This window comes from Oncorhynchus gorbuscha, linkage group LG25, assembly GCF_021184085.1.
Source record: "Oncorhynchus gorbuscha isolate QuinsamMale2020 ecotype Even-year linkage group LG25, OgorEven_v1.0, whole genome shotgun sequence".
NCBI classification, from domain to species: Eukaryota; Metazoa; Chordata; class Actinopteri; order Salmoniformes; family Salmonidae; genus Oncorhynchus; species Oncorhynchus gorbuscha.
The window spans coordinates 37472809-37486151 of NC_060197.1; the positions used below are offsets into that span (position 1 = coordinate 37472809).

At 44.8% G+C, this 13343-nt stretch overlaps 1 protein-coding gene across 7 annotated transcripts in view; it reads right to left on the minus strand.

Annotated features, from left to right (window-relative positions):
- LOC124013620 (neurexin-2-like) overlaps window positions 1–13343 on the minus strand; it is a 1135017-nt gene that overhangs the window by 146479 nt on the left and 975195 nt on the right. For all 7 annotated transcript variants that reach the window (XM_046327950.1, XM_046327944.1, XM_046327948.1 and 4 more), the window contains one exon: window positions 3659–3840. In XM_046327950.1, the coding sequence (XP_046183906.1) occupies window positions 3659–3840 (182 nt within the window). The remainder of the gene's footprint in view (window positions 1–3658; window positions 3841–13343) is intronic.

Below are 13343 nucleotides of genomic sequence, written 5' to 3' on the forward strand. Positions count from 1 at the left end.
TGTAATCTCTGTAAATGTTTTTTTTTATGAATTTGCAAACATTTCTTCAAACCTGTTTTTGCTTTGTCATTATATGGTATTGTGTGTTGATTGTTGAGGGGTAAAAAAACTATTTAAACCATTTTGGCCTTGACCTGTGGTATGAAACCCCAACACTGAGCAAGATTTCTTCAAATGTATGCTTTGTAAACAACAGCTGTAGACTAACAGTGAGATACATAAAATAGAGAAATAAATAAATACACAATAACTTATCTACACATGGTACCAGTACCAGTACCAGTCGATGTGCAGGGGTACGAGGTAATTCATTGTGTGTGTATGTGTGTGTGTATGTATGTGTGTGTTTCTCTGTCCGTCCCTCCCAGCCATAGTCCCAAACACAGTGCTGAATGAGGCTTGACCCCAGGTCAAATGTGTCCCTGTGCCTCTGAGGCAGTGGCAGACCAAACGCATTGGGGTAAGAGTAATGAAGTGGGAGAAGTGTCAAACTAAACACACACACACATGCACACACACGCACACACACGCACACTCAATCCCCGCATCGACCTAAGGGTAGATAGACTGATGGGTGGATGAGGGAGGAAAAGAGGAGTAGAAAGTAGGGGATAGCAGCACTATTTTCACTCTGCCTTGAAGGCTGTAGTTAGTCAGTGTGAGCCCAGAGACAGAGAGAGAGGAATCATGTGACAGCACAGTCTGGAATAGCACCTGGCACCAGCCTCTCTTCATACCTACAGGGTGTGTGTGTGTGTGTGTCTGTGTGTGTGTGTGTGTGTGTGTGTGTGTGTGTGTGTGTGTGTGTGTGTGTGTGTGTGTGTGTGTGTGTGTGTGTGTGTGTGTGTGTGTGTGTGTGTGTGTGTGTGTGTGTGTGTGTGTGTGTGTGTGTGTGTGTGTGTGTGTGCGTGCGTGCGTGCGTGCGTGTGTGTGTGCGTGCGCGTGTGCGTGTGTGTGTGTGTGCGTGTGTGTGTGTGTGTGTGTGCGTGTGTGTGTGTGTGCGTGTGTGCGCGTGCGTGTTTGACACCAGCTACAGTGAGAAGAACAAAGCCACTGAGTTCGGCAGCCAGCTGATAATGAACAGAATGTCATCCATTAAAATAATATGGGTTTTGAATATCGTCGGAAGCCAGAGAGCAGTGAGCACACAGGTCAATGAGACATTTAAAGGCAGAATTAATGCCTTTTTAAAAGGGCCGGATGTCCTTTAATTGCCTTATAAAGTTATCTTTCGGGTTCTATTTACGTAGACCGCTGAAACTCAACTCTGGACCTCGAAGCAAGTTCCACTGCCTTTTTTCATTGGTCCCCTCTAATCGGTGACTGATTTAGACCTGGGACACCAGGTGGAGGAAATGAATTATCAGGTAGAACAGAAAACCAGCAGGCTCCGGACAGTGTAGGGTAAGCATTGAATACTCCTGACCAAGACCATATGAGAGTCAAAATAAGAGGGATGGAGAAATTATTTGTTTGGTAAGAGGGTATAACAGGTAATGAGCTGCCCAATGATCACTGAGTAGTCACTTCACTTCCTGTCCCTCTCCTGTTCCTCCAATCTACTATCAGTCCCTCTCCTGACAATCACATCTCCTGTCCCTCTCCTTTCTATCCAATCTACTGTCCCTCTCCTGTCTATCCAATCTACTGTCCCTCTCCTGTCTATCCAATCTACTGTCCCTCTCCTGTCTATCCAATCTACTGTCCCTCTCCTTTCTATCCAATCTACTGTCCCTCTCCTGTCTATCCAATCTACTGTCCCTCTCCTTTCTATCCAATCTACTGTCCCTCTCCTTTCTATCCAATCTAATGTCCCTCTCCTTTCTATCCAATCTACTGTCCCTCTCCTTTCTATCCAATCTAATGTCCCTCTCCTTTCTATCCAATCTACTGTCCCTCTCCTTTCTATCCAATCCAATGTCCCACTCCTCTTCCTCCAATCTACTGTCCCTCTCCTGTCTATCCAATGCAATGTCCCTCTCCTGTCCATCAAATCTCCTGTCCCTCTCCTTTCCATCCAATCTAATGTCCCTCTCCTGTTCCTCCAATCTACTGTCCCTCTCCTTTCTATCCAATCTACTGTCCCTCTCCTGTCTATCCAATCTACTGTCCCTCTCCTTTCTATCCAATCTACTGTCCCTCTCCTTTCTATCCAATCTAATGTCCCTCTCCTGTTCCTCCAATCTACTGTCCCTCTCCTGTCTATTCAATCTAATGTCCCTCTCCTGTCTATCCAATCCAATGACCCTCTACTGTCCCTCTCCTTTCTATACAATCTAATGTCCCTCTCCTTTCTATCCAATCTAATGTCCCTCTCCTTTCTATCCAATCTACTGTCCCTCTCCTTTCTATCCAATCTAATGTCCCTCTCCTTTCTATCCAATCTACTGTCCCTCTCCTTTCTATCCAATCTAATGTCCCTCTCCTTTCTATCCAATCTACTGTCCCTCTCCTTTCTATCCAATCTAATGTCCCTCTCCTTTCTATCCAATCTACTGTCCCTCTCCTTTCTATCCAATCTAATGTCCCTCTCCTTTCTATCCAATCTACTGTCCCTCTCCTTTCTATCCAATCTAATGTCCCTCTCCTTTCTATCCAATCTACTGTCCCTCTCCTTTCTATCCAATCTAATGTCCCTCTCCTTTCTATCCAATCTACTGTCCCTCTACTGTCTATTCAATCCAATGTCCCTCTAATGTCCCTTTCCTGTCTATCCAATCCAATGTCCCTCTACTGTCCCTCTCCTTTCTATCCAATCTAATGTCCCTCTCCTTTCTATCCCATCTCCTGTCCCTCTCCTGTCTATCCCATCTCCTGTCCCTCTCCTGTCTATCCCATCTCCTGTCCCTCTCCTGTCTATCCCATCTTCTGTCCCTCTCCTGTCTATCCCATCTCCTGTGCCTCTCCTGTCTATCCCATCTCCTGTCCCTCTCCTGTCTATCCCATCTCCTGTCCCTCTCCTGTCTATCCCATCTTCTGTCCCTCTCCTGTCTATCCCATCTCCTGTGCCTCTCCTGTCTATCCCATCTCCTGTCCCTCTCCTGTCTATCCCATCTCCTGTCCCTCTCCTGTCTATCCCATCTCCTGTCCCTCTCCTGTCTATCCCATCTCCTGTCTATCCCATCTCTTGTCCCTCTCCTGTCTATCCCATCTCCTGTCCCTCTCCTGTCTATCCCATCTCCTGTCCCTCTCCTGTCCCTCTCCTGTCTATCCCATCTCCTGTCCCTCTCTTGTCTATCCCATCTCCTGTCCCTCTCCTGTCCCTCTGCTGTCTATCCCATCTCCTGTCCCTCTCCTGTCTATCCCATCTCCTGTCCCTCTCCTGTCTATCCCATCTCCTGTCCCTCTCCTGTCCCTCTCCTGTCTATCCCATCTCCTGTCCCTCTCCTGTCTATCCCATCTCCTTTCCCTTAAACGTATTATCCCTCCAACCTACTAACATACTGTCCCCCCAATCTCCTGTCCCTCCAATACAGGCTACTGCCTCTAAAATACTGTCTCTCCAACTTTGTGCCACTTCAACATACTGTCCCGCCAACCCACTCACCCCACCAATCCACAAACCCCATGTACTGCTCCCCCGCCAAGATGTCCCACAGCCAACTCCCCACCCATTACACCATCTATCCCCTCTGCGGTCCCCAGGTTAGTATCTTACTATGTGCAGCTCCAGGTAGTCTCCCAGTCCCTTGGCACTCTCCACCCTGAGCAGCACGGCCTCCTTGAGCTGCGTGCTGAAGCCCACCGCCAGCCGGTCTGCCCGCGTGCTAGGCCGGTCGTTGGGGGGCCAGGTGTACGTGATGAGGGCTCCTCCTCTCCCGAAGATGTAGGTTGTCCCAGCTGTGAAGGGAAGAGGAGGCAAGTGTTATATATGGTGAACTATTTTATACTCCCATATCATGTGATACATTTGAAGATCAAACCAATAGATGAAAGTATCAAAAAGAAGACTTCGGGAAAACATTCCAGGTGACTACCGCATGAAGCTGGTTGAGAGAATGCCAAGAGTATGCAAAGCTGTCATCAAGACAAAGGGAGGCTACTTTGAAGAATCTCATATATAAAATATACTATGATTTGTTTAACACTTTTTTGGTTACGACTTGATTCCATATGTGCTATTTCTTAGTTTTGATTTCTTCACTATCATTCTACAATGTAGAAAATAGTAAAATAAAGAAAAACCCTGAAATGAGTAGGTGTGTCCAAACTTTTGACTGGTACTGTACGCATATATTGTCACGCCTTGGTCATTGTATTTTGTGTTTTTGTTATATGTTTGGGTAGGCCAGGGTGTGACATGGGTTTATATGTTGTTTTCGTATTGGGGTTTGTATTATTTGGTATCGCGGCTGATTAGGGGTGTTGTATAGGCTTGGCTGCCTGAGGCGATTCTCAATCAGAGTCAGGTGATTCTCGTTGTCTCTGATTGGGAACCGTATTTAGGGAGCCATAGTTTCGCTTTGTATTTCGTGGGTGATTGTTCCTGTCTTTGTGTAGTGTTCACCAGATAGGCTGTAATAAGTTTCACGTTCTGTTTGTTGTTTTGTATTTATGAGTTATTTCATGTACCGCGATTCATTTCATTAAAGTCATGAGTAACCAACACGCTGCATTTCGGTCCGACTCTCTTCCTTCAACAGACGAACGCCGTTACATATATATACACTATCTACCAAGATAGTTTTTTCATCTGTATTATTTGTAGCCATCTATTTACCACCACAAACAAATGCTGGAACTAAAACCACACTCAACCAACTCTATAAGGCCATAAACAAACAAGAAAACGCTCATCCAGAAGCAGCGCTCCTGGTGGCCGGGGACTTTAATGCAGGCAAACTTAAATCCTTTTTTACCTCATTTCTACCAGCATGTCAAATGTGCAACCAGAGGGAAAAAAACTCTAGACCACCTTTACTCCACACATAGAGAAGCATATAAAGCTCTCCCTCGCCCTCCATTTGGCAAATCTAACCATCATTCTGTCTTCCTGATCCCTGCTTACAAGAAAAAAACTAAAGCAGGAAGTACCAGTGACTCGCTCAATAGGGAAGTGGTCAGATAACTCGGATGCTACGCTACAGGACTGTTTTGCTAGAATAGACTGGAATATGTCCCAGGATTCATCCAATGGCATTGAGGTGTATACTACCTCAGCTTCATCAATAAGTGCATCGACAACGTGGACCCACAGTCACCGTGCGTACATACCCCAACCAGAAGCCATGGATTACAGGCAATGTCCGCACCGAGCTAAAGGCTAGAGCTGCCGCTTTCAAGGAGCGGGACACTAATCCGGACGCTTATAAGAAATTCCCTTATGCCCTCAGACGAACCATCAAACAGGCAAAGTGTCAATACAGGACTAATATTGAATCCTGCTACACCGGCTCTGAGGCTCGTCGGATGTGGCAGGGCTTGCAAACTATTATGGACTGCAAAGGGAAACCCAGCCGTGAGCTGCCCAGTGACGCGAGCCTAATAGACGATCTAAATCGATTGGAGGCAAGCAACACTGAAGCATGAATGAGAGCACCAGCTGTTCCGGACAACTGTGTGATCACGCTCTCCGTAGCCAATGTGCGCAATAACTTTAAACAGGTAATTCACAAGGCTGCGGGGCCAGACGGATTACCCGGACGTGTACTCAGATCATACACGGACCAACTGCAAATGTCTTCACTGACATTTTCAACCTATCCCTGACCGAGTCTGTAATAACTAGATGTTTAAGCCGGCCATCATGCCCATGAAAGTGAAGGTAACCTGCCTAAATGAATACCGCCCCGTAGCACTCATATCGGTAGCCATGAAGTTCTTTGAAAGGCTGGTCATAACTCACATCAACACCATCATCCCAGAAACCCTAGACCCAATCCAATTTGCATACTGCCCCAACAGATCCACAGATGATGCAATCTCACTGCCCTTTCCCACCTGGACAAAAGGAACACCTACGTGAGAATGCTGTTCATTGACTACAGCTCAGCATTCAACACCATAGTGCCCACAAAGTTCAACATTAAGCTAAGCACCCTGGGACTAAACAACTCCCTCTGCAACTGGATCCTGGACTTCCTGACGGGCCGCCCCCAGGTGGTAATGGTAGGTAACAACACATCTGCCATGCTGATCCTCAGCACAAGGGCCCCTCAGGGGTGTGTGCTTAGTCCCCTCCTGTACTCCCTGTTCACTCACAACTGAGTGGCCAAGCACGACTCCAACACCATCATTACGTTTGCTGACAACACAACAGTGTTAGGCCTGATCACCGACAATGATGAGATAGCCTACAGGGAGGAGATCAGAGACCTGGCAATGTGGTGCCAGAACAACAACCTCTCTCTCAATGTGAGCAAGACAAAAGAGCTGACAATAGGAAAAGGACAATAGGAAAAGGAGGGCCGAACAGGCCCCCATTAACATCGACGGGGCTGTAGTGGAGCAGGTCGAGAGTTTCAAGTTCCTTGGTGTCCACATCACCAACAAATGATCATGGTCCAAACACACCAAGACAGTTGTGAAGAGGGCCCGACAACACCTTTTCCCCCTCTGGAGACTGAAAAGACTTGGAATGGGTCCCTAGATCCTCAAAAAGTGGTAAAGCTGCACCACTGAGAGCATCCTGACCGGTTGTATCACCGACTTGTATGGCAACTGCTCGGCATCTGACCGCAAGGCGCTACAGAGGGTAGTGGGTATGGCCCAGTACATCACTGGGGCCAAGCTTCCTGCCATCCAGGACCTATATACTAGGCAGTGTCAGAGAAAGGCCCAAATTGTCAAACACTTCAGTCACCCAAGTCAAAGAATGTTCTCTCTGCTACCGTATGGCAAGCAGCACCAGAGCTCCAAGTCTAGGTCCAAAAGGCTCCTTAACAGCCTCTACCCCCAAGACTGCTGAACAATTAATCAAATGGCCACCCGGACTATTCACATTGACACCCCCACCCTGTGTTTTTACACTGCTGCTACTTGCTGTTTATTGTCTACACATAGTCACTTTACCCCTACCTATATGTACAAATTACCTCGACTAAGCTGCACCCCCACACATTGACTCGATACCCCCTGTATATAGCCTCGTTATTGTTATTTTATTATGTTGCTTTTTGTTTTATTTTTTACTTTAGTAAATATTTTCTGAACTCTATTTCTTGAACTGCATTGTTGGTTAAGGGCTTGTAAGTAAGCATTTCCCGTAAGGTCTACACTTGTTGTATTCAGCATTTCACAGTAAGATCTACACCTGTTGTGTTCAGCATTTCACAGTAAGATCTACACCTGTTGTATGCAGCATTTCACAGTAAGATCTACACCTGTTCTATTCAGCATTTCACAGTAAGATCTACAGCTGTTGTATGCAGCATTTCACAGTAAGATCTACACCTGTTGTATTCAGCATTTCACAGTAAGATCTACACCTGTTCTATTCAGCATTTCACAGTAAGATCTACAGCTGTTGTATTTGGCACATGGGACAAATACGATTTGATTTGACCTCAGTCATTTTGCACTTTGCACATTTTCGGGCATCATATCCTAATAAATTATATATACTTTTTGCATTTATATTTCCCATAAACCTCTCTCGTGTCCATGGGATCTCTGTGGCTGCCCTCAATACCACATCAAAACTCACTCTGCACACACTGATGCCTGCCAAATGACCTAAGACGACTGAGACACCAACACTCCAGCCACAGACCTCGTCTCATATTAACAATGCTGTGTGGGCACAGGATGTTGAAAGCACAGTCAAACACCGGGGGGGGGTACGACGATCGCTGAGTCACTCGCACACACTGCCGGAGACAGTGAATCGTCACACTTTATTTTAGCTGCTCCAGCTTTGACAATGTCGACAACTTGTGATCCATCTACAGATCAGCTGGTTTTGCTATTTCAAACAGGCTCATGTAATGAACCCAGTGCCAAACCCTTCTGTTCCTCCCTCCCACCAGAGACTAGGTGTGTTGTTTCCTACCAGCTGTATTCTTTTAGCAGTGAATAATTATCGCAGCATGGTAGGGGAGCAGGCTGAAAGAAGAGTAGGCGGAAAGAGGGAGGGAGGGATGGAAAGAAATTAGAGGGGGTGACAATGAGGTGTGAGTTGCGATGGTTGGATGTGTTGAAGCCAGTGAGGTAATGTTCATCTGTTCCACAGCGACATCACTCTGTTGTCTTCCGGCTCAAAGTCGTCAAGGCTGTTCAAGATGAGAAGAGACATATGGAGCAGGTTGGTGTTTTTCATTGTGAATCTTGTTCTGGAGGCAGTTCTGCAGAGTGGTCACTAGCTGGCACAGCCACAAAGTCATAAAATCACATTTTAAACCTAACCCCAACCATACCCTCATCCTTAACCACATTGCCAACCCTAATGCCTGACCCTAACCTTAAATTAATACCAAAAAGCAAATGTTAGTTTTCATGAATTTGTACAATATAGCAAATTTTGACTTTGCGCCTGGTCTATCTAAGAGGAAAACGCTCAGTTCTGCCTCCAGGCCAAGCAGTGGTGTAAAGTACTTAATTAAAAATACTTAAGAACTACTTAATTCTTTTTTGGGGGTATCTGCACTTACTTTAATATTTATATTTTTTGACAACTTTTACTTTCCCTCTATTACATTCCGAAATACAATTATGTACATTTTACTCCTTACATTTTCCCTGAAACCCAAAAGCACTTCTTACATTTTGAATGCTTAGCAGAACAGAAAAATTGTCCAATTAAAGCATTTATCAAGATAACATGCCTGGTCATCCCTACTGCCTCTGATCTGGTGGACTAACTAAACACAAATGTCTAGTTTGAAAATTATGTATCAGTGTTGGAGTGTCCAATCATAAATAAAACATTTAAAAATAAAATTGTGCCGTCTGGTTTGTTTAATATAAGGAATTTTAGGTTATCCTCTTGAAACTAGGGGGGCACTATATTTATTTTGGGAAAAATAACGTTCCCAAAGGAAACCGCCTATTTCTCAGGACCAGATGCTAGAATATACATATAATTGACTGCTTAGGATAGAAAACACTCTAAAGTTTCCAAAACTGTCAAAATATTATCAGTGAGTAGAACAGAACTGATATTGCAGGCAAAAGCCTAAGAAAAATCCAATCAGGAAGTGACTCATGTTTTGAAACCGTTGTGTTCCTATGCAGCCCTATTGGTCACTGAAAGGGACATCAACCAGATTCCTTTTTCTACGTATTCCCTAAGGTGTCTACAGCATTGTGTCGTAGTTTCACGCCTTTATGTTGAAGAATGAGCGTAAACGACTACATTGCGTAAGTGGCCAGCTGAGGGCTCTCAGAGTGATTCTTGCGTAAAAGACAGAGGTAGTCATTTTTCCTCTCGCTCCTACTGAGGATGGAGGATTTCTGAACATAACATGACAAGCAAACGGAGGAATTTTGGGTATAAAAATAATCTTTATGGTACAAAAAGAACATTTGCTGTCTAACTGGGAGGCTCGTCAGTGAAAACATCCAGAGATCATCAAAGGTAAACGGTTCATTTGATTGCTTTTCTGATTTTCGTGACCAAGCTTCCTGCTGCTAGCTGGACATAATGCTATCATAGGCTATCGATAAACTTACACCGACGCTTGTCTTGCTTTGGTTGTAAAGCATAATTTCAAAATTTGAGATGACAGGGTGATTAACAAAAGGCTAAGCTGTGTTTCACTATATTTCACTTGTGATTTCATGAATATTAATATTTTCTAGAAATATATTTTGACCGTTGTGCTATGCTAATTTGTGTAGTTGATGACAATCCTCCAGGATCCGGGAAGGGTGGTTCCAAGAGGTTTTAAATGATTTATACTTTTACTTTTGATACTTAGTGTCTTAGTTAGTGTCTTAGTTATCTTTGTTTTCTTTATTATTTTGGTTAGGTCAGGGTGTGACATGGGGGATTTATGTGTTTTGTCTGGTCTATGGGTTTTGTATGTTTATGGGGTGTTTTCTAGTCTAGGTGTCTATGGTTGCCTAGATTGGTTCTCAATTAGAGGCAGGTGTTTATCGTTGTCTCTGATTGGGAACCATATTTAGGCAGCCATGTTCTTTGGGTATTTTGTGGGTGGTTGTCTTCTGTCTTTGTGTCTATGCACCAGATAGGACTGTTTTGGTGGTTTGTAGTGTTCACATTTATGGTCTTTATTAAACATGTTGAACTCTAACCACGCTGCATTTTGGTCCTCCTCTCCTTTAACAGAAGAAAACCGTTACATTTTAGCAATTAAATTTAATTGTGATACTTAAGTAGATTTAAAACCAAATACTTTTAGACTTTTAGTCAAGTAGTATTTTACTGGGTGAATTTTTTTTATAAATGTATCTTTAATTTTACTCAAGTATGACAATTTGGAACTTTTTCCACCACTGAGTGCAAGACTCATGACAATAAATGTCAACCTGCGCACATGGAGGGAAACTGCTCTAAGATGGCCGCTGGTAGAATGGCAGAGAGATTGAGGCAGTAACACTAGCAGCAGCACCCACAGCGAGTCTCTCGCTTTTCTCTTTCCGCCTCAGTGTGTGAAGCGCGTGATGCCTCGGCTCTCCGGGTCCCAGCCTTCCAATCTAATTTATTTTCTAAATAAACAAGATGCGTGACTGAAATACTATAACTAGCCCACAGCATGAAAGACCATCTTAGAGAAAGAAGATACACAACTGAAGGTTTCACTTTCTCCTCTTCCATCAGTCATGTAGAACGCAGGAAATTGGCATAAATACAGAAGGTGATGATGAGGATGACTACTGAAGACAGAAAATCGCCACCGCATATCTATTTACAATATCTACACCAACAACTACTCAATAATCAACACTACAGTACATATTCTATTGACAATTTAATCCAGATGCCATGCCCAGGGAAACATTTACAATCAACACCGCTTACGACTGTAAAGCTACAAAGTCAAAAACTGCAAAGTACCTGTCATCGATCATTAAACTAGCTAACTTCATTTAATTTAAGACAGAGCTGTATAATTATCTCTCCTTATTTCATTCAGTTCTTGTCCTGTGTGGTGGCAGGCACAATGTCTGCGGTGACGGTGGCCACCTGTCGTTACGGCAAACCTGCAGCAGCCCACTAAGCGATGATACAAAGAGGTGATGAGGCTTATAATGAGCTGGTCTGACAGGTCTTCCCTGACTGAGACCGTGTCTTAGTGTGTCAGAGACACCCAACACCTGCTCCTCTCCGCTAGCTAACTGACTGGTGCAGAGGAAATGCATGTAGACCCATGCCACCCGCCAACCACATATCCCTTTCTGCACACCAAGAGATTGAGTGAGAGAGAGAGATGTAGAGAGAGATGTAGAGGTAGAGGGAGATGTAGAGGTAGAGGGAGATGTAGAGGTAGTGGGAGATGTAGAGGGAGACATAGAGGCAGACGTAGAGTGAGAGGTAGAGGCAGACGTAGAGGGAGATGTAGAGGGAGAGGTAGAGGCAGACGTAGAGGGCGAGGTAGAGGGAGACGTAGAGGGAGAGGTAGAGGTATAGGTAGAGGGAGAGGCAGAGGGAAATGTCGAGGGAGACGTAGAGGGAGACGTAGAGGGAGACGTAGAGGGAGAGGTAGAGTGAGACGTAGAGGGAGAGGTAGAGGGAGAGGTAGAGGGAGACGTAGAGGGAGAGGTAGAGGGAGACGTAGAGGGAGACGTAGAGGGAGAGGTAGAGTGAGACGTAGAGGGAGAGGTAGAGGGAGAGGCAGAGGGAAATGTCGAGGGAGAGGTAGAGGGAGACGTAGAGAAAGATGTAGAGGGAGATGGAGACGTAGAGGGAGAGGTAGAGGGAGACGTAGAGGGAGATGTAGAGGGAGAGGGAGAGGTAGAGGTAGAGGGAGAGGCAGAGGGAAATGTCGAGGGAGAGATAGAGGGAGACGTAGAGGGAGAGGGAGAGGTAGAGGGAGAGGCAGAGGGAAATGTCGAGGGAGAGATAGAGGGAGACGTAGAGAAAGATGTAGAGGGGAGATGGAGACGTAGAGGGAGAGGCAGAGGCAGACGTAGAGACGTAGAGGGAGAGGTAGAGGGAGACGAGGGTAAGAGTGGGAGAGAGAGAAGAAGTCAGAGAGAGAGAGTGAGAGAGTGAGAGATAAAAAGACAAAGAGAAAGTGAGCTATCAACATAACTCCCTAAATCTCCACACTGTCCATTTTATACTTAAGACTGAAGTTAGAACTAAATGAATAAGGTCTTGGGATTCCTCCTCGGCAAACAAAACTCAGGGCAGAATATGGATTTTCCACTGACCTTGACCAGTCTACCTCTAATCAAGCAATCTGCTCTCTCTGTTTTGTTGGACTAATAATAATATGAGCGCTCATGTTTATTTTGCAGACTGAATGAGAGCTAAATATTTATTACTTGTCCAATTAACTCAGACTGGAATCGATGTCAACCAATCAATCCTCTCTACCTGCAACAGAGAAGCGGGAGGCGATATCAAACGTTGCAGGATGCCACGTTGATTATTCTTTTCATTTCTGGGGCCGGTAACATTTTATTTTCAGTTGAGGCCGGGGGGGAAAATAATCATAAAGCTCCCTGAATGAAAAGTAATGAAAAAAACTGATTGATTTTAAATTGTTCCAATGCAGGGCAGGTGGAGTGTCTGTGTGTCGTGTGAGTGGTGGGGTTTGTCATATTGGACACTCATGGTGAATAGCCATTGATTCGGGCCAAAGCAAGGCCTTCTAGGACACTTGTTGTTCTCCACAACAGCTATAAAATAAATAGGTCATCATAGACAGACAGCTAGAATCATATGCGACCAGATGTCTCTCATCCCGACAGATCAGCGTCTACTGTACTCAGTCCACAGATATATGCCTCGAGTGGCCTATGTAATAAGCCTCCATAACTTCTAGTGTTCTATTTAATTGTGCGATTCAGCCTTTCTTATGATTCACGGTGACGAAGGACAAGTTGATCCAACACCGGAACCACTAGAACAATACTGTTTTTATCTTTAGACATATAAACTAGGCAGTGCCTCTTCAGACTCTGTCTGTAAACCCTCTCTGTTAAACCTTCTGTTCATACATGAACCAGGTGGGTTGTTGGTGTAATTAGTCCATGTGACTAGACTGCGTTATTGATTCCCTTTGAAATGAGCAAAACAGAAACCTTTCAACAGTTTGGTTCTAAAGAGAAGTTTCACAATGAAGTGACCTGGTAGACTGGACGTTGCAGATAGGACATGTTGTCAACTAGAACTCTGTTGAGCTCAAGATGAACAGATACAACACACGAACGCACGCACACGAACGCTATTCACATGCATGCACGCACACACATATATTCACATGCATGCACGC